This window comes from Terrapene carolina, unplaced genomic scaffold, assembly GCF_002925995.2.
Source record: "Terrapene carolina triunguis isolate 2854851 unplaced genomic scaffold, T_m_triunguis-2.0 Scaffold58, whole genome shotgun sequence".
In the NCBI taxonomy this organism is placed as follows: Eukaryota; Metazoa; Chordata; order Testudines; family Emydidae; genus Terrapene; species Terrapene triunguis.
Window position 1 is genome coordinate 27,929,230 of NW_020664409.1, and position 23,541 is coordinate 27,952,770.

The 23,541-nt window shown below is 44.0% G+C and overlaps 1 protein-coding gene across 1 annotated transcript in view; it reads right to left on the reverse strand.

Moving 5' to 3' along the window:
• Positions 1 to 23,541, reverse strand: part of RAB31 (RAB31, member RAS oncogene family) — a 98,242-nt gene that overhangs the window by 31,813 nt on the left and 42,888 nt on the right. The window contains exons 2-3 of the mRNA XM_026661059.1: positions 18,122 to 18,201; positions 13,732 to 13,813 (exon numbers count right to left, since the gene is read on the reverse strand). Coding sequence (XP_026516844.1) covers positions 13,732 to 13,813; positions 18,122 to 18,201 — 162 coding nt within the window. The remainder of the gene's footprint in view (positions 1 to 13,731; positions 13,814 to 18,121; positions 18,202 to 23,541) is intronic.

Genomic DNA, 23,541 nt, shown 5'->3' on the forward strand with positions numbered 1-23,541 from the left:
GGTGTATTGTATAACTGTCCCACTCTACCAAGGGGCCAGAACTCTCAGCACTGGTAAGGCCTCAGTTAGAGTACTGTTTCCAATTTCTGGGAGCAACACTTTAGGAAAGATGTGGATAAATTGGAGAGAGTCCAAAGAAGAGCAAAAAAATGATAAAAGGTTTAGAAAACCTGACTTAGGAGGAAAAGTTAAAAAAACTGGGCATGTGTAGCCTTGAGAAAAGACAACTGAGGCAGGGGACCCAGTGACAGTCTTCAAATATGTTAATGGTTGTTATTAAGGGGATGGTGATCAATTGTTCTTCACTGAAAGTATGACTAAAAATAATGGGCAGCAGTGGAGATATGGGTTAGATATTAGGAAAAACTTTCCTACTGTAAGGGCAGTTAAGCTCTGGAATAGGCTTCCAAGCAGGGCCGGCTCCAGGGTTTTTGCCGCCCAAAGCAGCCAAAAAAAAAAAAAAAAAAAGCCGCGATCGTGATCTGCGGCGGCAATTCAATGGAAGGTCCTTCGCTCCGAGCGGGAGTGAGGGACCGTCCGCCGAATTGCCGCTGAATAGCTGGACCTGCCGCCCCTCTCCGGAGTGGCCGCCCCAAGCACCTGCTTGCCAAGCTGGTGCCTGGAGCCGGCCCTGCTTCCAAGGGAGGTTGTGGAATCCCCGTCATTGGAGGTCTTTAAGAACAAGTTGGACCTGTTCAGGATGGTCTAGGAGGTTTACTTCATCTTGATTCAGTGCAGGGAGATGGGCTGGATGACCTCTCAAGGTTCCTTACAGCTCTACACTTCTATGATTCTATATCTTCTAGAAAAACATTCAGTTTGATTTTAAGATTTCCACTGATGGAGAATCTACCACAACCATTGGTAAATTGTTCCAATGGTTAATTGCCCAAACTGTTAAAATGTTGCACCTTATTTCTAGTCTGAAATTATATGGAGTAGACTAAAGAGCCTTTTATCAATCACCATCACATTACTATTCCCCATGTAGGCACTTACAGACTGTGATCAAGTCACCCCTTAATCTTGTCTTTGTTAAACTAAACAGCTTGAGCTCCTTGAGTCTATCACTAAGATATGTTTTCAAGTCCTTTAATCATTCTCATTGCTCTTCTGGGAGCTCTCTTTAATGTATCAATGTCCTTGAATTGTAACGCCAGACCTGGACACAGTATTCCAGTAGCAGTTGCATGAATGCCAAATACAGAGGTAATTCTGTCTAGAGTTGGTGTATCCAGCCTGTGCCAGGGGAATTCTTCTGTACTACACAGCCAAAGAAGAGACTCCTATGCCACCCCCTGCTGACTGGGACATGGCAGAGCAAAAGAGGCATGGCTGGAATGTCCCCTACTCTGCACTAATTCTGAACGGCCATTTCGGACTTTTACAGCCATTAACAACCTGTGTAGCATAGAACAGCACTCAGCTTTCCCTTACTGATGACGGTGTAAGTGGCAGGTGCAACTTGTGAATCACACCGTGGATAATGTGGGAGATACAAGTGGCACTTTGGGTGGAGAGGCCCTGGAGGAAAACCCTAGCAACAACCACACAGAGTCAGCAGGAGTCAATCAGCATTTCCACACGACTTCCAACAACTGCTAACTGGAAGGGGGCAGCAGAAGACCTTGCCACCCCATTATAAACTGCATTATTATACATCAGGCAGTAGGTGATCACTCCTTTGGTCTATGTTGCATCTAAGACCAAACAGAGGAACTGGAAGCAAACTAAAAGGGGCTAAATTCAGCAGGTGCCCTTTCAAGCATTTGCAAATGTCTCTAGAACCACAGGTTGAGTATCTCAAGCCTAGATTTTCCTTTTCATTTTTGTCCACTTATTCTCTGAATACTTATGTCTTACCCAAGGGGGCTAAGCCAGACCCCTTAGCTATACTTCAGACATTGCCCAGATCGGTTTATTAGTGCAGTGTCTTGTCTTCTCTGATGCTATGGCCTACCACAGAAATACTGCACAAGTTTAAAATCTTAGGTGTTGGAGAGGAGTTATGGAAGAGAAATAGAAACAATAAGTAGATTATCCTGAAGTGTAAGCTTCTCACACAGACATAGTGGAGGGGATGCAGGGATAGGAAATTCCTAACATTCTCAGCTGGCAAAGAGTGAATGGAAAATGTTATGCATGCATGCCATTCACAGATATGATTTAGCATTTTATAACCTTGAGTAGTTTTCTCTACATACAACACAGGGCTGTAATTCTAGTACTAAGGAAACTTTTAAAAATAGTTGTATGTATCAGTATTTTACAAACATTTGAAAATCAGTAGATGTCACTCCCACAAGTATGTACATATTACTCCTCTTCTTCTGGACCCAAAGTTCAACAAGACAGAAAAAAATATTTAAGAAATCTTTACAGGTGATTGCTAGTCTATCAAACCAGTCCAGCATTTTCTTTTCTCTTAATGATTTGTCAAAATAGACTGAAAAGCCTCTTATTCACTCATATACATTGCCTCTAAAAGATGAGAGTTCTTGCAGTAAAAGAAAAAAATATACAAGCATTTTAGGAGAGCCCCTAGGGGATATTTAAAATAAGCAGAAAACAAAGCTTTGAAATATTATAGAAATGACATGGTGTTCAGCCCTTATCAAGATCAGTCATTAAGTGAAACATCTAATGACATTACATCTTGATTCTGAATTATTGTTCTTTGGTAATCTGCATGTGAGGTTTTTTTTTTTTTTTTTAAGTTTAATGAAAATATATATATATACACCCACACACTTCAAGGTAGTTACCTGGCTTTATGATCAGACTTACAATGGTAAATGCCATGTTGTCTTTATTTGCTTATTTATTTTGATGACATTCCCTCCTCTCCCCCATCCCAACAAAATAAAATAAATAAACAACATGAAATTGTGACAGAACTCATCTGTTGTCCAACCTTAGCAGCAGCTGTTAGAAGCCTGCATAAATCTGTATACTAGTTATGGCAGATATGGCTTGTTAACAATTAACAATATGCAAAGTGTACAAAAGGTGAGAGCTGCTTTCTAGAGAAAGGACAGAAAAGGTCCTAGTCCGAAGCCCTAGGGGCAGCCTAGCGCAGGTTATGTCTTCACTGAAGAGTTAACTTGAGTTATCTACATTTGAGTTAGGCCATCTTGAGTGAGAGTGGTCATGAAATAGCACTAAAGCTAAACAAATTGGCTTAACATCACAGATTGTGTTAGCAGCTGACAAGTGCTCACTTGAGCTTTAAGCCTATACCCCCAGACAATTTGAGTTTAAAGGACTACAGTGCTCAAGTTAAGGGGTTTGCGTGAGAATGCAATTCAAGTTAGGGGCAACACTTCAGTTATAACTTGAGTTAATTCTGCAATGAAGACAAGCCCTTAGGTGATTATTATATTTGAGTTACCAATAAAGCTAAAGTCCAGGAATGGGGCAAGTCTGAACTCTAACTCAAGGTCTGTGTATTCTGAGGATAAGTTATTAACTAGGGCCCAGATCTTTATTTAAACACTGATTTCAATGGGAGTTAGATTTATACTTTCCAGGCTCTGGCAGAGCAAGAACCCTGTCGCAAAAACCCTGTTGCTGTAAAGGAGTGCAAGAGACACTATCTGATTCTCTGTTCAGAAGAAAGCCAGAAGTGTCTCAGCAGGTGGGAAAGAAGTCAAATGAGCTAGTGAAAGTCTGTAGTTTAGTGCATAGTGCTGCATTATTAGGAAGGCAACTGAGTGAAAGCAAGGTTCTAGCTCAGGGGTCGGCAATGTTTGGCACGCGGCTCGCCAGGGTAAGCACCCTGGCGGGCCGGGCCAGTTTATTTACCTGCTGATGCGGCAGGTTTGGCCGATCGCAGCCCCCATTCGCCCCCATTGGTGAGGGATGTGCTGGCCGTGGCTTCCCGCCGCCCCCATTGGCCCGGGACGGCGAACCGAAACGTTGCCGACCCCTGTTCTAGCTTCTTATTCTCAAGCAGGCAAAAGGGAGGAGGACTGGAAAGGTACAGTTTCTCTCCAACACCCCCTACTGGATGTCTATGAGCAGGCAGTGAAATCAGGGAATAGAATTTTGCTAAGTGATGGGAGCATCCAGTAGCTAGAAGTTGAAGCTAGACAAATTCAAACTGGAAATAAGGTGTACATTTTTAATAGTGAGGTTAATTAACTCCTTGAACAATTTACCAGGGTCTTGGTGGATTCTCCATCACTGGCAACTTTTACATCAAGATTGGACATTTTTCTAAAAGGATCTGCTCTAGGAATTACTTGGGGGAAGTCTTTTGTCTTAAGTTATACAGGAGGTCAGACTAGATAATCACAATGGTCCCTTCTGGCCCTGGAATCTATGCACACACTGTGAATAGCAACTTGTGGGTGGGGGAGAGACTGGAGAAGAGGTCCCTGCGAGTGAAAGGGTGAGTAAAAGCTACATCCATTTGGATTGGTCTTTTTAGCCACTTATGAAGTTATTGCATATGGAATTATGAAAAATTCCTCAGCATGAATTCTAGCTGGGCTTAAACACCTGGATGCCCTTTTACTAAAAAACAGTAGCAAAAAAGTGTAGACATGCATTTCCTTGTCTTGGAAACATAGCCTTCTGGCTGCCACAATATTCGTCAGGCTGGCAAAATGGAAAATTGGCAGCAGCCCAAGGCATACAGACAAAAGCATTGTAATTAGAAACTACTTATGGCATCACAGACTGAAATACACACTAATAAAAACATCCTTAGCTAACTTGTGATGAGATTGTTTGTAGGGGGGCAATCTTTGCTCACGCTAACAAAACTGTCATGAATTTTAGCCATGCAGTTCAGGGCAGCAATGTAAGTTTGATGAAAAGCACTAGAAAAAAAGACAAGATGGAGGGAAAGTGACACTCTGGAAAGTGGAATAAGTGGGATGATTTGACAACATGTGATCACAAAGAAACTTGGACATCAGAGATTGATACTTAAGCAGGGAGAAGGAAAGGGATGTTTTTAAATGTGCTGCTGAGGTTTCAAATCCTCCTCACTGGAAAGGGAAGGATGGCTCAACAGCTCTCCTTTTTTCTGACAAAACAACCTACGCTCTCCTCAATAAGTGGTACTAGAAAGTCATGCAGCGCTGCCAGAAGTCTCTCTAGAGGCTCAGCGCATCCACTGTACAACAAACTGAGAATTCACTCCCACCCCCATCAAGGCAGGAAGTCTGCTTCTGAACCCCCATTTGCTAACATATCATCATCATACTGCAAAAAATTGTTGTGGGCTTTTATTAAAAAATTGTATATTAAAAATGCAGATTTAGGAATTGGAATTTTCCCCAAGAATTTTCCATCTATGGTTACTTACGCAGACTCCTTTTATTTTTTTAAATCCACTTAATGAATTAGGGGCAGAACTGTGTTGTCAGTACTCAGTCCAAGCTCTGTGGCAGGTTGTTATATGTTAGGCATGGAAATTTCTCATTTTGTTTGTTTTTCCATCTTTTTTCTAAGCTGCTTTGTTCTGACTACACCATTCTCTCCTCCTCCCTCCGCCCCTGAAGAAATGCAGAGATAAACCTTTTTTCCCTCTAAGGCAGCTGCTTTGATTGGTCAGGGGTTCTGAAAAGGGAAACTACAGATGCTTTTCACACTTTGTGCTTAAATGCTGCAGAAGTGGAATGTGAAGCAGTCACTGGGCACGCCTGTCAAATGAGGAGTTAACAGTAACTCAGGCTCCCACAGGCGCTGCAGGGCGGGGCTACGAAAGTAATTGCTTCAGGAACAGGAAGAGAGATGTCTGGGCAAAGGCTGCAAGTACAGCTTGTTAAAATTTTCCAACAGAAAATGCCCTTTTGTCCCATTCAAAACTTGCCACAGGAATGTGTTTATTCTGATGAAATTTTTGTTTTGAAAAAAATTGAGATGAAGCATTTTGATAAGGTTGGACCTTATTGGAATGGAGCATTTTGATTTTTCATTGAAATGACTTTGTTTTAAAAATGTTTTATATTATAATTTATATTCTAAAATATAAATTTGTAAAAATTGAAATTGTAATGAAACATTTCAACTTTGAAAGGAAATGCTTCAATTGACCCAAAATGAAATTTTTCAAAAAATTTGCTTTGTGGGAAAGTTTGAAATTTGGCAATTTGTTCTGATTTGGAACTAACAAAAATTTTGAAATTGCAGAATTTCCTGCTAAAAGGAAATTCTGGTTCCCACATAGCTGTAGCTGTGAGTCTGAGTTAAAACACCCTGTGGTTCAGGGAAATAGCTTTTGTTACGTCTTGACTTTTTCAGTGATCTGGTTTTCTGTGACCAAGCTCTGGCTGGCCAGCCTGTGGGGTGACTGTGCTGAACTGCTTCTCCTGCTTACAGGCCAGTTTTTCATACACACTATGGCCAAAGTTTCCAAAAGTTTGAGCAGATACAAACAGTCATTTGGATGCCCATCTAGTGCCTCAGGTGGGTGCTGGGTACCCAACAAATGTTCAAGTTGGTTTTTACCATATCCAAGTTTCCTGAGTTTCTAGTGCTCAGTGGGATTTCCTAAAGCAGGGATCGGTAACCTTTGGCACGCGGCTCGCCAGGATAAGCATCCTGGCGGGCTGGGCCGGTTTACCTACCGTGTCCGCAGATTCGGCCAATCGTGGCTCCCACTGGCTGCCATTCGCCGCTCCAGGCCAATGGGGGCGGCGGGAAGCGGCAGCCAGCACATCCCTCGGCCCGCACCGCTTTCTGCTGCCCCCATTGGCCTGGGATGGTGAACCGCAGCCAGTGGCAGCCACGATCGGCCGAACCTGCAGATGCGGCAGGTAAAGAAACCAGCCCGGCCCGCCAGCATGCTTACCCTGGCGAGCCACGTGCCAAAGGTTGCTGATCCCTGTCCTAAAGCATCCATACAAGCATCCTGGGTTGGAAATTACTACTAGGTGCTAATGTTATTACACATGACAAAATTGCATCTGCTAATGAGGTCTGGACACCTAGTGGTGAACAGTCCAAATGCAGGCTAGTTTTAGACAGCATGATGGGAAGAAGATGGGAGAGGATGAGGAGGCAAGAGGACAGGGTAACCACATAGCAAGTGTGAAAAATCGGGACAGGAGCAATTGGTGCCTATATACAACAAAGTCCTGAATAACAGGACTATCCCTATAAAATTGGGACATCTGGTCATTTTACAAGAGGAAGCCCAAATATTGATTCAAATGTCACTGGAGGATCAAAGGCAGAGAAGGAAAGAAGTTGGAGAAGTACAGAAGAAGGACAGAAGGACAGAAACAGGGAACTGCCCCGAAGATGTTATGGAGGAACAGGCCTGCTGTTTGCTCCTTTAAGATGTGCTACATTTTCTGTAAACTCTAAGGAAGCAAATTAATCTATGTTATGTTCATACTTTTAGTTGAGGCTTTTCAGTGGCCTGATATAGCCAGAACTAGTGCTCAGACAACTTGGGCACAGCCAAATGCAAGCTCTAATTAGCCCTACAGACTTGAGCCCCTGGCGGAGTGCCTGCATGACTATTTGAGTCTGCCCAAGTTTTGAAAATTTTTTGACTTGAAGCTCTCTGTACCAGTTTCTCCATCTGTTAAATAGAGATATTACTTATGCCTCATTGTAAAGAACAGTGAGATGGATGGATGAGGAACAACTAAGTATGGTTGTTATTATTAGCTCCTGTCAGAACTATTGTCTGTTGGTCTTAACTGTCACTTTAGCTGAACCCCCCCAGCAGGGCTTTGTTCTGCAGTCATACGCATTTCTGACTGCAGGCACTGGAGGAGTGGGGGAGAAGGAACTCAATCCTTCTGTCTGTTAGAGGGACTGGGGGTGTCCTCCCCCTCCTGCCACTATTTGCTCTGCTAGGGGGAGAAGAGTTAAGTGCAGCTGCTTCTATTCCTGCCTTGCCCTGAAATCTTCAGGGGGATCCATAAGTGCTGGAACTAGGGGTGCTGCCGCACCTCCTGGCTTGAAGTGGTTTCCATCACATACAGGGTTTACAGCTTGGTTCAATGGCTCTCAACACCCCCACTATACGAATTGTTCCAGCACGCCTGCGGGATGTTGGGACAGTCCATCTTCTTGTACTCTTTCCCCTATTTATATATCCGCATGGGAAAAGGCATGGTGGCTTTGGAGGTTGCATGGAGTGGAGTGGAAGGCAGGGTGAATAGACCTCTGATTAGAGTCAGATAGAGTGAACCAAGTGCTGATCATTCTGCTTTCTTTGAAACCAGGGTGAGGGGGAAAAGCAGCAGAAGAGCTTTCCGTATCAGGGCGTAGACGTGGCAGCAGTTTGGGCAGCTGTGGAACTGCAGAAGGCACCAGGCCCTGATTATAATGTACGCACACACATTTGTTCCCACATTTGGACTTACATTTAGAAGAATTAAGCCAAACCAAAACACTGTTGAGAAAAATATGTAAGTAATTTTGTTGCAGAGAACAGGAAGTGAGCTTGAACACAGATGCAGTTAGACGCAGCGTGATAGGAAAAGTGCATGCTAGATGCCTTATGATGCAATTTAAAAAAAAAAAAAAAAAAAGCAAGATACCTGCGTGGAGGAGTTTACCATCTAGTTTCAGACATGCTACAACATAGGGGACAATAAAGAAGATGGGGGAGAAAGATCAGGAGTGACACCAGTAAAATTATGCAGTTACTCATTTAGGACAGGCATACATCATGATGGAACAATGGATTGTGTTGTTTGGGGGTTTATCAGCTGTGACAAAGTCAGACTTGACAGTTCTAAAAAAGAGTAGCTAAAGGCAGGCATATTAATGTTAGAATAGTTAAAGCCCTTTTCCCTATGAACTGAAAGAGGTTACCTCAAGTTAATCATGGACACCTGAATCCAATTAAGGCAGCCTCTGACCTTTGAAAACCTCTTCCAGTGAGAGAGAGGAGAAGCAAGCTGCAAAAGGGTTGTGTGCCGTAAGGGGAAAAGGCTTCTCCTAGGTAAAGAGCTGTTTTCTCTATAAAGGAAATCTTGTGTTTATTTCTGTTTGGGGAGGGGGCCTTGTTTCCCAGCGTAACTGGGCCCCGAGTGGGCAACTGATTATCAGTAAGGCTGCAAGTTTGTCATGGAGGTCACAGAAGTCACGGATTCCGTGACTTTCCGTTACCTCAATGACTTTTGCAGCAGCCAGTGAGCCTGGCTCAGGAGCAGCTCAGGCAGCCCCTGTGCCAGGCGCACTGGCTGCTGCTGGGGCAGTCTCGGGCCCCCGCAGCAGAGTCTGGGTGTGGGAGAGGGCACGGGGTTGAGGCACGGGACAGAGTGAAGCAGGGTCTGGGTGGCGCTTACCTGGGAGGCTCCAGGGAAGTGGCGACATCTCCCTTGCTCAGCTGCTAGGCAGAGGCATGGCCAGGCAGCTCTGCATGCTGCCTCCACCCAGGGCACCGCCCTCACAACTCCCATTGGTTGGGAGGCAGCCAATGGGAGCTGTGGGGGCGGTGCAGGCAGAGGCAGCGTGCAGGGCTGTCTGGCCACGCCTCCACCTAGCAGCTGAGCAAGGAGGATGTTGCCACTTCCGGGGAGCCCCCAGATAAACGCTGCCCAGAGCCTGCCTCACTCCGTCCCGTGCCCCAACCCCCTGCCCCCTCCCACACCCAAACTCAGCTGCTGGAGGGGGAAGGCGCGGAGCCAGGTAGGGAGCCTGCCAGCCCTGCCACCCACACTCTCCCTCCGGCACCAGCAGGGGTCCTGGGCCGCGCACCGCTGCCCGTGGCCGTTCCCCCCGCAACCCCCCAGCACCCGGGCCACCCTCCTCCAGCACCCGTGGGGCCCCCAGGCAGCCCCCCCCCCCAAGTTTTATTCACTAGTATTTTTGGTAAAAGTCATGGACAGGCCACGGGCCATGAATTTTTGTTTACTGCCGTGACCTGTCCGTGACTTTTACTAAAAATACCCATGACTGAAATGTAGCCTTAGTTATCAACATTGGAGGCACTACTCCAGGAGAGTTGGGAAACATATTTTTTGTTGTTTAAAGAAACTTACAGGGCCAACCCTAGGGCCTACCCTGTAAATATCGTAAATAAACCAACATTAAGAATCAAACCTCTAAAGCAGGTGTGATTTACTCCAGGCCCCTTCTCCGCCCCCAACGCCAGAGGGACAGACATTGAGTTTTGACCCGATGAAAAGTGTGTTGCCACATGTGGCATCAGAGGTGGGATTTGGCACAGCAGACTATCCCAGAATCCATTCTGGAGAATGGATGACACGATGAGGGTGCTGGTGCAGGGCACTGCAGCACAACAGGATGCTACCAGAGTCCAGGTGGCTGCACAGGAGGAGTCTGTACAAATATAGCAGGAGACAAACTAACTGCTGATAAACTAGGCAACATGGGACCAAGCCATCCTACAGGAAGTAGTGTGAGACAGCTAATGCCCTGACTGCTACAGGAGGTGGCCATGATGGAACTCGATCCGTAAAGGCTAGCAGCTACCTACAAAAGATGACAAGTGACATCAAGGCATATCTCCTCATGTTTGGAAGAACAGCTCTGTGACATTCCTGGCCTCACTCCCTTACTGTGTGGAGAGGACCAGAAGCCCTATTATGAGATGGTAATGGAAATATCCAAGGAGATTCTGATAGATCAAGAGATTCCCTTTGTATCAAAGTTGATGAAGGAGCTGTGTGTGATGCATTGAATACGGGCCCTGTGCACTTCAGTTTACTATCCGGACTGATGGCCTGGTCAAATGCTTCAGCAGAACACTGAAGAGCATGATATAGAAAGTAGCAAGTCAAGATGGGAAAAACTGGGATACCTTGCTACTCTACCCAATGTTTGCTATAAGGGAAGTACCCCGTAGGGTGACCAGATACAAAGTGTGAAATATCAGGACCGGAGGAGGGGGGTGATAGGTTACCTAAATAAGACAATACACCCCTAATATCAGGACATCTGGTCACCCTAGTTATATGGTCACTATGCCTGTGGCATATTGGACATTGCCAAGGAGGATTGGGAGGAACAGCCTAATCAAGGAACCAATGTCACTGAACATGTCATGCAGATGCAGGACAGAATATCCCAAGTCATCCCAGTAGTGCAGGAACATATGGAAAAAGCCACAGAAGGCCCAACAAGCCTATTATAATTGACAAGCAAGGGCTTAGAAATTCCAGACTTCTGTTCAGGTAAAGGTGTTGGTGCCCACGATGGAAAGCAAGCAATTGGCCATATGGCAGGAGCCATACAAAGTAATAGAGGCCAAAGCAGGAGCAAACCATCAACCTATTCAAACTCTGGCAACACACAGAAACTTATGTGGTCACTCTAGAGACACTACTGCAGGAAAATAAGCCTCGGGAATGAGTCAAAATATCTCCAGAGTTACCCCTGTACAGCTTCTAGAAGTTGTCAAGATGATTGAATGAAACCAAGATTTGTTTTCAGAGAAGCCAGCCAGAATCACAGAAGCACATCACAAATCCAGGAGTGAATGTGAAGCTTAAACCATACAGGATCCCTGAGGATAAAAGGGAGGAAATCAGTACAGAAATTAAGAAGATGTTGGAGCAGAGAGCCAAAGTTTTCCATAATTAGTGGTCCAGCCCAATCATTCTGGTATCTAAACCAGATGGTACCACGAGGTTCTACAATGATTTCTGAAAATTTAATGATTTGTCCCAGTTTGTTTCCTACCCCATACCTCAGACAGATGAGCTCATAGACCAGTTGGGAAAAGCAAGATTCTTGTCTACCCTCAACCTGTCCAAAGGCTATTAGCAAATCCCTCAAGCAGAGGGTGCCAAAGAGGAGACTGCTTTTTCTACACCAGAAGGCTTAGACCAGTACAGGTTCCTCCATTTTGGATTGCATGGGGCACCAGAAACCTTCCAACACCTCACTGATAAGCTATTACGCCCATGTACCAGGTATGCAGCCACTTACTTGCACAATGTGATCATACACAGCCAAGACTGGGGGACAGATCTGGAAAAGGCTGAAGCAGTACTGGATACCCTGAGAAAAATGGATCTCATAGCTAACCCATCCAAATGTGCAGTAGGGTTAGCTAAAGCCAAATACCTTGGGTACATCACAGGGAGAAGCATAGTGAAACCCCAGATGAACAAGTTAAAGGTGATAAAAAGTTGGCCTCAGACAGTAAGGAAGAAGCAGGTCAGAGTGTTGTAGGGACAGTGAGAGTCTACAGATAATTTATTCCCCACTTCATTACCAGGGTGCAAGAAATTGTATGCATAAAGGCAGCATGCAAAAGGGCAAGGAGACAACTTTAGGCAGACAAACAGGACATCAAGGCTTAAACTGGCATTATTAGCAGAGCAGAGAAGGCAATGGGATAGTGTAATAAGAAGCTAGGAGCTTGATCAGTTTTCTTACACCAGTATAAATCCACTGGGCCAAATCCTGCTGCACAAAACCCTTCTTCAGCTTGCTTCCCATACCTCTTATGTGTCATTCTGACAGTGCAAAGGGGGCATTCAGTGAAGCCAGCTTAACGGATTACCTGGATTTTGGCCCAGTATAGGGGCATTCTCAGGAGTCAGACCTGGCACACACAATACCCCCTTTTCACAACCCCTTGGGTAGTGGTTGTGTCAAGTATGACCAGACACTCAACGACATTTTTCTGTTTGTGTTTGTTTGTACATAATGTGAAAACTTTGGAATGCTGCATCCCATCAAATTCCAAAACTTCAAGGGAAGTTCTAAACATCAATAGGCAGAATTCTACTGATTTTGGTGAAAACTAGAAAACAGAAAGGAGAAAATGTGGGACAGGTGGAGCCCTGGTATCTGGTTAGCAGAACCAGCACAGCTTCACCCACCATTGTCATAGTCTATAAATCAAAGAACTGGTTGATGACAGCCATTAACGCCATCCAGCATAACAACACCCCTCATCTCAGCTCTGATAAAGGCCCCAATACAGTTTTAAAATGCTGACACCCTGAATGATTTATCTCCCAGACAGAAAGAAAAGAAACAATAGTGGTGGGAAATGGGGGTTGGGGGCACAGAATGTGAGGGAAGAATGGGGGTTGTTGGCATACATATGTGCTGGAACTAGGGATGCTGTCACACCCCTTGGCTTGAAGTGGTTTCCATCATATGCAGGGTTTACAGTTTGATTCAATGTATCTCAGCATCCCCACTATACAAATTGTTCCAGCACCCCTGCTGGCATGTGGGGAAGAGTAAATGGGGAGCACACACACAACCCCTGCCATGTGGCAGAGGGGGAATGAGGGAAAACACACAAAGCCCCTGCCTTGGGGGAAATGGATAATGCAGGGGCATGCAAGACAGGGGGAAATGGAGGCCATGCAGAGCTCCGGGCATGTGGTAGATGGGAGAATGGTGGGGATGAAGGGAGGCGTTGCAGGGAGTCCCTCAAATAGAGGGTGATAGGAGGGTGGCACACAGGGAGTTGTGGCTGTGGTGTGTACAACTGCGCTCAAACTATGTGACCCTCTAGAATAGGAGATCAGAATCAGCCCATAAATCAATATACAGACAGAAGATGAGTTCCACAGGGCTTTGTAGAAGAGGGCAGAGAATTGAAACTTGATCCAGTGGTCTCTGCTTTTAGGCAAGTCATTTAACCTGCTTGCCTCTGTTTTCCCATCTGTGAAATGGGAATAGTAATACTTAGTTACTGAGACATACTTCACAAGGTAATGTGAGAATTCATTAAACATGTTTGTTAAAGACCTGTGAAGATGAAAAATGGCATAATAGTATTAAATATTTTAACAGAACATATCACACAGTGATACTCACCCGCTCCTGACCAGCTGTATCCCAGATCAGAAATTTATGAAGCTCATTCCCACAAGGCACAGTTTTAGTCATGAAGGATGCACTGAAATGAGAAGTACCAACTGTTTGTTATTCAGATCTAAACCCACTGCGAGATTAACAAATGAAATTCACCGGACCTATATTCCAAATATATCAACTCTAGACTTTGGGCAGGTTTGTTTGGTTAGGCCAGGCCACTTAGGGTGGGAAAAAGTCATTTTCTGGTACAGCGTCCATTCAATAGTATCCCCTGGATTTATTTATGTTTATGCAAATTAGGATTTCTCTTTTCCTCTGGTGAGGTTTAGAGGGATCCTCCTGGTTAGGCTCAAGAGCACCGGCACCAAACGTGCCTGGGGCCCATACCTCCTTTCTTCTCTGTGCACATGCCTGTCCATTGGGCAGCTGGCATTTCAGGTTCTTTTAGTTGTTGTTGCTGATCCTGGTGAACATCCTCTTGCAAGGAGTGGGATAAGTGTACATGTTATCACCCCACCAAGCAGTGAATGAGTGATTTCATATGCTAGTGTACAAGACAGGAAAAGTAAGTGACTAGCAACAAAACAGCGGAACAGACTATACACAAAGTGTTGCCAAAAGTACAATGTAAACAAACCAAAAAGTCCCGCCCCCACATCCCCTTCAATCTTGGGCATAACAATGTTAGTTGTTACTTCTAACAATAATAGGTAGAATTTTTTCAGAGGGAAATATGATTTTTCAAAATTGTATCCCTTTAAAAAATGAATGCTAGACATTTATAGGTTTGCTCTGTACAACAGTGTTTGAGCTGAAGGAGGCCTGAAAGAGATTGCCCAGGCTCTGGTAGAATTGTGTTTCTTTCTAGACACTGCTGAACCATTCTTGCAAAGATAACTTTTATCCCTGACATATAAAGAGGCATCTGATAGGATGTGTTTTGCATTAGAAATACACCGGATTACATCACATGGCATGTGTTTTCGAAACATTTTCTAGGAAAGATACACCAGAGGTTCCCTGGATAGCCATCTGTAAATTGCTCAATTCAAACAGTGTTCCATTGGATACAAAAAGATTAAGTAACACAGGAAGAGCAGTATTTTCTTTGGTTATTTTGTGGGTGTATGTTTCCAACTATCATTTTTTTTATTATGCAACACTTCATAGCTTTGAAAACAGGAAGTTCAGAACACCAGCAGCTACAGGAGGTCACTAGAATTGTGGATTTAGAACATTAGTTCATCTGGCAAAAAAAAATCCTTACCTACGTAGTAGTCCTACTTAGAAAACATAAGGTAACAAAACATATTAGCAATATTTAACTCAGTACATTAATGTGACAAAGGTTTTTTTTCCCCCCAAATATACAATCTTTTCCCCCTAAACATGACAATTATGAAAAGTTTCTATTTTCTTCTCATATGGGTAGAATATCTTTACTTATAAAGGATTGACAGTGGTTTAGAACTAAAGGACCACTAGGTTCCCATTAATTTCATCACTATGAGCAAATGTCTTCCTAATCAATATCGCCAGTGACGATGTTCTTCCTTGCCCCTTCCTCTCTGCCCAGCTTCCTCCATTTGTTAAATTCAGTCATCCAAAACTGTATTGGAATCTGGTCATAAAATCCCCAGCTGGGACTCCAATTGTGCATCCAAAGGCAAAGGTCAACATGTTACAGCTGAAAGCTTTTAGCCACCTCAACATCAAACACAAATAAAGCTTACTCTTCATAAGGAATTTAAAGTAGAATAATTACAAAACAAGAGCAACTGTTCACACCCAAATAATTCATACGTGGACAAGGTGTATTAGCTTCCTCTGCCCTAGGGAAGTCAAGTGTCTTCAGAGTTTTCCAACTGATGCAGGGCTGAGGATTTGGCCATAAGTGTTGGAAAGAAGAGATCTCTGAATTAAACTCAGTAAAATGACTGACAGGAGCTAGCTTGTGATGCTTTGGATTTAGAAGCTCTGCAGTTTCTGTGAAAAATAGATGCAGATGAATTATATTTGGTCTGATTATGCTGCATTATCCTGTCTTATTAAAACCTAAGAATGTGATGCATTATAAACCTAGAAGACATTCTACTCGGGGAGAATTCTGCACCACTGCGCGAGCACAGAATTCATGTGCCCTGCAGATTTCTTTGCTTCTCCACAGAAAAATGAGTTTCTGATGGGGAAGCAAAGGGACTGGTCACATGCCCCTCCCCAGCAGCACAGGCACATCATTTCGGGTGCCTGGAGCAGCTAGCGGAGAGGTAAATTACTGCTGGGGGTAGGGCTGGGAATGCCCTTGCCAGTGGCTTCTACCCTGCGCCAGACTCAGCTGCAAGTCTTAGCTGTCTGGGGGTGAGGGAGGACGGGACTTGCGCTTCCCCTGCAAGGAGTGGCTGGGTCCAGGTCAGACCCACCCCCAGAAACCTTCCCTGGCTTCAGAAAGCTCTGCACTGACCTCCCTTCCCCCACTGCTCCTCAACCATGGGGGGAGGGGCACTGTATGGGGAGCCAAACCCCCGTGTATCCAGACCCCCCTGCCGAGCCTCAACCACCCGTACCTGAACCTCCACCCCACCGAGCCTCACCCCTTGCATCCAGACCACCCCCCAGACTTGAACCCTCACCTCCATGAGCCCCACCACCTTTGCACCTGGATCACCCCATGAGCCCCCCACATGCAGACCCCCACCCCACTGAGCCCCAACCAGCTGCACCTGGACCCCCCCTGCTGAGCCCCCCACACCCAGACCCCCCACTGCTGATCCCTATCCTCCTACACCTGGATCCCGCTGCAGAGTCCCATTGCCCCTGCACCTGGAACCCCTCAATGTGCCCCTGTGCATCAAGATCCCTCCACACCTGGCCCATGCACTGAGTTGCCTGCACCCAGATTACCCCACACAGAACCCTCTCACCCCACACTTGTATCCTCCCACACTGACCCCCTCCACACTTGGATCCTGCCAGGCTGAGCCTGCCTGCTCACGCCTGGTGCAAAGGGGCAGGGCCCTGGGGTGTTTGGGGGACAGGTCCGGCCCTTGCGCTGTGTAAGGATTAGGTGCAGCCTCACCGCTGAGTCCGTTTCCTGAGGAGGGGGGTCGGTTGCAGGGTGATCTCCCACCTTCGTGCAACCAGTGGCCTATGCTCCCCACTGCCATGCTGGAGCCTCCACATTTAGTTATTGCAGAACTTTAAAATATTGTGTGGAGAAGTTTTAATTTTTTGGTGCAGAATTCTCGGGAATAAAGAAAGCTTTGCTGCATGTGGAAGCAGGTACTTTTAATACTCATGCCTTGTTTGACAGTACCTACACCTTAGAACTCTAAGGAATCCTTCACTCGTAAAATTCTTAATACCATTATTTTGTTGTATGTGTGTTGGTGAACATCATTTAGAATAGGTCATGGTTTCTTAAATTCAAAACTTCAGATTCAGCCCTGAAGTTAAGTAAGTGCAAATCCTATTGACTTCAATGGAAACTGAACTTATGTCAAGGCTGAATTTAGTCCTATATTTCGAGACCTACATCAATGTTGTACAGTCCAAGACATCATTTGAAACTAGAAGCTCTTGACAAGTAAAAAGGAAACTCACACAGTGCAATAGAGGGAGCTAAGAGGCTGTTGGTGAGGGATGGGTGCTACCATGAAGAAGAGGATGACTTAAAAGGAGAGTGGTAACAGAGAAATTAATTTATCTGAATTTATTGGGTCCATGACTCCTAGAATAGGAAACAACAGCTCAGGTTCTGTTCATTTACATCGGTGCAAATCTAGAACAACTCCATATTTAATTATAAGAGCAGAATTTGGCCTCACGTCCTATCCTGCTTTCCATGAGAACTGAACAATCTGGTCCTGACTTACTCAGGTTTCCTAGTCACTCTAGCACATTGAAAGGGGACATTTAGTGGCATATGTATCATCACCCAGACAGTAGACTCAAACCCAGCATTATTTATATTATCTCATAGTTGTACTCAGAGCTTAACAGAGGGTAAAAAGCTTCCAATCATGAGTCTGTACAATACAAAACACAGAGTAGTATGTGTGTGCGTATCAGCTTCACAAATCAGGTGACTGTTCAGGAGTTGTTGAGAGGGAAGAAAGACGCTTTCTGACTATTAATGGAGAGGCTATTCTAAATGTAAGGAATAACATGAGCAGAGAGCGAGGCAAGAAGGCACACACACAAAAAAAGAAAAAAAAAGAGAAGTTAGTGAAGTGTGGAGAGCAGAACAGGGCATCAAAGAAGTGAGGGGGAAATGTAGGGGAGTTATGCATAGTCTTGAACATAGGGAAGAGAAGACACTTTAGACAGAAGTAAGATGATGATTTTGGCAGCAGTGAAACATTTCAAGGAAAAGATTAGACAGGGTACTTACCCAATAGTAGGGCTAATATTGTGATCAAAATGATCCTGGACAAATCGACAAACTATACTTGATTTCCCAACCCCAGTATCCTGCAAATGAAAGAAAGAACAATAATAAATTCACAAGGTACAGATATCTGAACTTCAGTAGAAAAATTCACTGATCAGGTGGTAATATGAATTATGATTCTGCCTTCTTTTTTTTAAATACACAAAAAAAGAACAAACTTACTCTACAGGCAAGTGGAGCAGGTTAAGTGTTTAAAAAGAAAATAGTTTTAACTATTTTTGTAAGTGTCACCATCATAACTGGAGTTATTCATTTAACTCTTCTGCATTGCTAAAATTCCATCCTTTTACAACCTCACAAGTCTTTTTTTTGGCAGGGATGGGGGAGGGAGTTTACATTAATAAATTGTCACTGATTATAAAAGTTTACATTTAGCTATTTACTCATTCAAAATAAAATAAAAAACCACTGCATGTTAAAATCCATAGTTACTTTGCTGAGCAAAACCAACTTCCAGCAAATTAGTTTTGTGTGTGTTTGTTGTAAGGATGGACCAAGTAAGTATGCTTCCAAAATAAATAGCTAACAAAGTCTTTTCATTATGAGATAAATAAGTGCCTTTCTCAGCATTTATAGAATGTCTCAGGTGCTTTTAATAAGGTATGAAGTCAAGGACTGAGTGACGTTAACCACCCAAGATATGCAATAATCCCCTAGAAATGTACTTGTAGGATGCATTATGGAGCCTATGAAACTGAACGTATTAATAAAAACAGAAGGACAAGTGCCTCAGTGGTTGCTGTCTGCATTGCTATATGGGATGGGTTGCTGTCTGCATTGCTTTCATTACTGGTACCAGTCTCATTCTTCCCTGTCAGTAGGGATAAATACTAGGAGTACTGCATACGAAGCATATTCAGAACCTCTGGATAAAATAGGGAAGGAAAGAAGTTCCTTGCACTATACCGCGGCAAGTCTTCCAGCCAAAAATGCATTTTCCAGTACTTCTTGACCACTCCATAGAACCTTAAAAGTACAGGGAGATGTAAGTAAATAGGGGGATTCCTTGGGTTCCAGTAGAAATGTACAGGGCTTCTTCTAGACACTGAAAAGGTATCAATCCAGACCTTTCCATTTACTGAATGGACATTAACAATGAGAGCCAAGGCCCAATCCAACTCATTAAAATGTCAGTGGAAAGACTCCCACTGAGTGTACTGAAATTGACTCAGTCCCATGATCAATAAGTTCAATTTGTGTCTAGATTTCTAAAACCATTTAATATATTTTAAAATTGACAGGTTTCCAAATTGAGGCAGGGAAACACTATTGGCACCATACAAAAAATACAGAAACTCGGCTGTGTCTTTTCTGTAATCCTTTTTCCAGACCTTGAACTTTTTCAAAGATGGAAAAAACAAATCCACGTATTTAGACTCCCTCTCCCTTGTTTAAATAAAACTGTAATAATCAAGAGTGGGAAAACCTTTCTTACTAGAAAACCATCATTTAAACTCTCATCTCTAATTCAAGGCTGTCCTTACTTAGTCTGCTTCCAAGTCATAATAAATATTCACTCAGCACAGATGGTTGTTTATCTGCAATGTGCAATCGATACACAAAGTTCAAAAGAGAGCAACAGTATTTAAAACCAGCCTAGCAAATTCCAATCAATAGCCACAACAAACATTGCGGCTATTCCCAAAATTCGCCTTCATTATCAATTCCATCTGATGTTCCTGCACAGTCACCAAACCCAGGACAGCACAGCACATTTTAAGAAGTCTTCTGTGACAACACTGAATAATATAATTATTCCAGATTTTAACCATGCTTTAGAAAACCAAAACGAGCTCAGAGGAATTGCATTTCCCTTTTGTCGAAAAGTTGCTTCTGCTCCAGAGTTTAAAATTAGACACTATCTCAGTGACCTGATGCCACCTCAGTGCCATACATATTTATTTCCAGCTGCCTTAATAGGCCAGTGGCAAGTGCAATTACAGCTCAAAAAAAGAGAGGGATTTGGTCTTTGGCAGGGCTGTGGCATCTACAAGCTGAATTTGGAGCTTACCTCATTTTTCTAGAAGATGCTAATTCTTTGACCAATTTTAAAGTCTTAGATTTTCCCCACTTCTCAGACATTTACATTAACCAAGCTTTAGTGGTTTCTATTTCTCTTACATCCTTCACAGCAATTGCAGCTAAACCTAGATATATGCCAGCCACCCAGCCTGCATTCAAGTAGCCTCCAGCTTAAAGGCACTCACTCTCAGTCTGTACCTTGTGACTGCTTTGACTAGCCCTCAGAATATATTTAGAGCAGCATTTGTGGGGGAGGAGAATAAAATGCTGACCATCATTCCATAGCTAGTTTTAAAACTATCTGGACAATTGTTAATATATTCTCCTGCACCTGTCAAATGGGGCACCCTCCTGCTCCACCACAACTGGAAAGTGGATTGGGATGTGTGAACATTCCATACAACACTCTGGAAAACTAGTAGTAATAGTTTATTGCAAATCAGAGTCAATCAAGTTTACTAAACATAGAGTAGCCATTGCCTTTCAGACAAACCTTGCAGAATTGTTGCAACGAAGCAGGTGGGAGGAGTCCCAGCTTGTGACGGCATCTGCTGCTTGCCAGCAAGTAATACATGCATTCCATTAAAATAGTCTCAATACTAGAGCTGTAGAAAATACTTCTGCTACCATCTGCTTTAGGACTTTGCCCTGCTGTATTGCTCTTCTGTCCATAAACCTTGTTCCCTCGAATCTGGTGATGTTCCTTGTTTTGCCACAAGGGAAAGACCCTAAACAGGATTTATTCAAGCAGGTAACACCAACAACCTTATTCTTCAGTTCACTGAGCTCTGCACTTCGCCGATTTTCATAACTCATGTAATCTGGTTCTTTTGTTTTAGTTAGACTGTGCTGATATACATATTAAAACATACCACACACACCAGATGGCAAATCATCAGCTGGTGGAAACTGCCATAGCTCTATTGACTTGGATGGAGCTAGGACAATTTACAGCAGCTGAGCATTTGCCCCCAGGAATCAAGCTGCACCCTAAGGAATGGAGTCTGTACTTACCCAGAAGTCGTCATCCCTGTAAAATAGGGGAGCTATGCTGAGGGGTGGGAGAGGGGAGGCAACTTTTTCTTTAAAATAATCACACACAAAAATACAACTCCATGTGACAAGGGATCCAGGACATAAAGTCTGTTCTAATTAAAGGGATATTTGACACATGCCTGGGGTGCGGTGCAGTATTTATATACTCTCATTTTAACAAGTTATGCTTTAGGAAGGATATTAGGTGCATGGCTCATGGGACTAGTGACATGTTTTGCTTTCTACCTTGCTTCCTTTTCACATACTTAGTCATCACTAGTCTCCCAAGCATAAACACATCCATAATATCAATATAAACTGAGATGTACAGAGATACGCAAACAGGAGAAGGGAGAGGTTCAACAGCATCAAGTGAACCTCTGAATGTTCAATGGGAGAAGTACCCAGAGTTCAGAATTTTATCCACGTCTCCCTCTGCTTTGCAAAACTGATCTGGAAATCTCATGAGACGGACCAGTTTTTATTTTATACAAAATGTGGATAGTTCCTGGCTGCTACCCTCCCATACTGAACACACTTCAACTTGACTCACAGAACTCTGCTCCCTCAAAGCTCAAGGCGTGCTCCCAGCTGCTGAACAGACGTACCCTGAAGCTTACACATACACAGATCACCACACAATCTGGCTCCTCTATGCTCACATCACTGTAAAGGAGAATGCTGCAAATATACAGCCTCAAGTAGGATTACTGGATTTTAGCAGCCAATTTACAAACTAACAGGAATTTATACATAAATTGCTTATAATATATCACAAGTATAAGATTAGAGAAAGTAAGAGTCCAATATATTTCTAAAATCACATTCCTAGGACGGACAGCTGATTGGTGTAACCATCCACTGGTCTAAGTCTTCATACATAGGCAAGGAAAGTTAAGGAAATAGAGGAAGAAACAGGGGGGAGGGATAGCTCAGTGGTTTGAGCATTAGCCTGCTAACCCCAGAGTTGAGAACTCAGTCCTTGAGGGGGCCAGTTAGGGATCTAGGGCAAAATCAGTACTTGGTCCTGCTAGTGAAGGCAGGGGGCTGGACTCAATGACCTTTCAAGGTCCCTTCCAGTTCTAGGAGATAGGACATCTCCTTTAATTTAAGTCAGGTTTATTTATTTATTTATTTTTAATTTAAATTTGGAGGGGTGTGGTTTTTAAAAAACAAAAAACAAAAACATAAATCTAAGCCTCTATCCTGAAAACATTTAAGAATGTGAGTAGCCCAAGGAGTTCAACTGGACTAGAGAGTTACTCACTTGCATAACTGGGGCCTTATTATTTAACCTTTATATTGCAGTAGCATCCAGAGTCCTCAGCCAGGTGCGGGGCCTAGTGTGCTGGGCACTTTACAAACATAAACTGAAGAGCCGAAAGAGTTTACTTTAATTATTCTTCTTGAAATGATACAAGCACCAAACTCACAAAGAAACTACACATATGACTGCTCACTAAACAGCAGTCTTATAATTATGCAAGATGCAGTAGCAATTGTTTTATTCTTGACTACACAGTATCTTTCCAAGCAATGGGTGGGGTTTTTATATATACAGAATCCTATTAAGATGAATTATGTAAGAATCCATTTATGACTATGGGGTTTTGCAAACAAAACACAAGAATACCTCACAATATTTTACATAAAAGAACCTGCATGATAAGAACACACACTGAAAAAACAGCTTGCTTTGGAACCACAGGAGATCCTGTGACTAACTTCCCATTTTGGTTAAAAAACATGATTGTTAAAAAAAGCTTTATATATGGGTGTGACTGCGGTGCAACCTGGACTGTGGTACCGCTGAGCCCTCCAAAACCGACCAGCCTGGGATATCCCTCACACTGTGATGTTGATGGCAAGCTACAAACTTCTGGCAAGTACTGCACTTACACAGACATCTACAGGCAGGGATACATCCAACTGAGTTACATAAATGATCTCCTAGCCACTCATGAACCAACAGTAGGGAGGCTTCAGGCAATTCCCCCCCGCGCCCCAGCCTTACACTGGTCAGAAGCAGGGGCAGCGGATTTGTCCTAACAGTGGAGGGGCCCCAGGCCCTGCCCCTCTGTGTCCCCACCCCTGCCCCTCCTCTTCCTCCAAGGCCCCACCCCCCGCAGCCAACCTGGAAGCCAGAGTGGGCTGGGAAGCCATGGCCCTCCACCTGCCCTGGATGGTGGTGGTGGTGGTGGGGCCCGATAGTGGCCCCCAGCCCGTGTCTCTGCCCTCTGGGTGCCTCACCCAGGGCAGGTGGAGGGTCTGTAGCTCCCCACAGCTGCCTGCGCAGCTCTTAC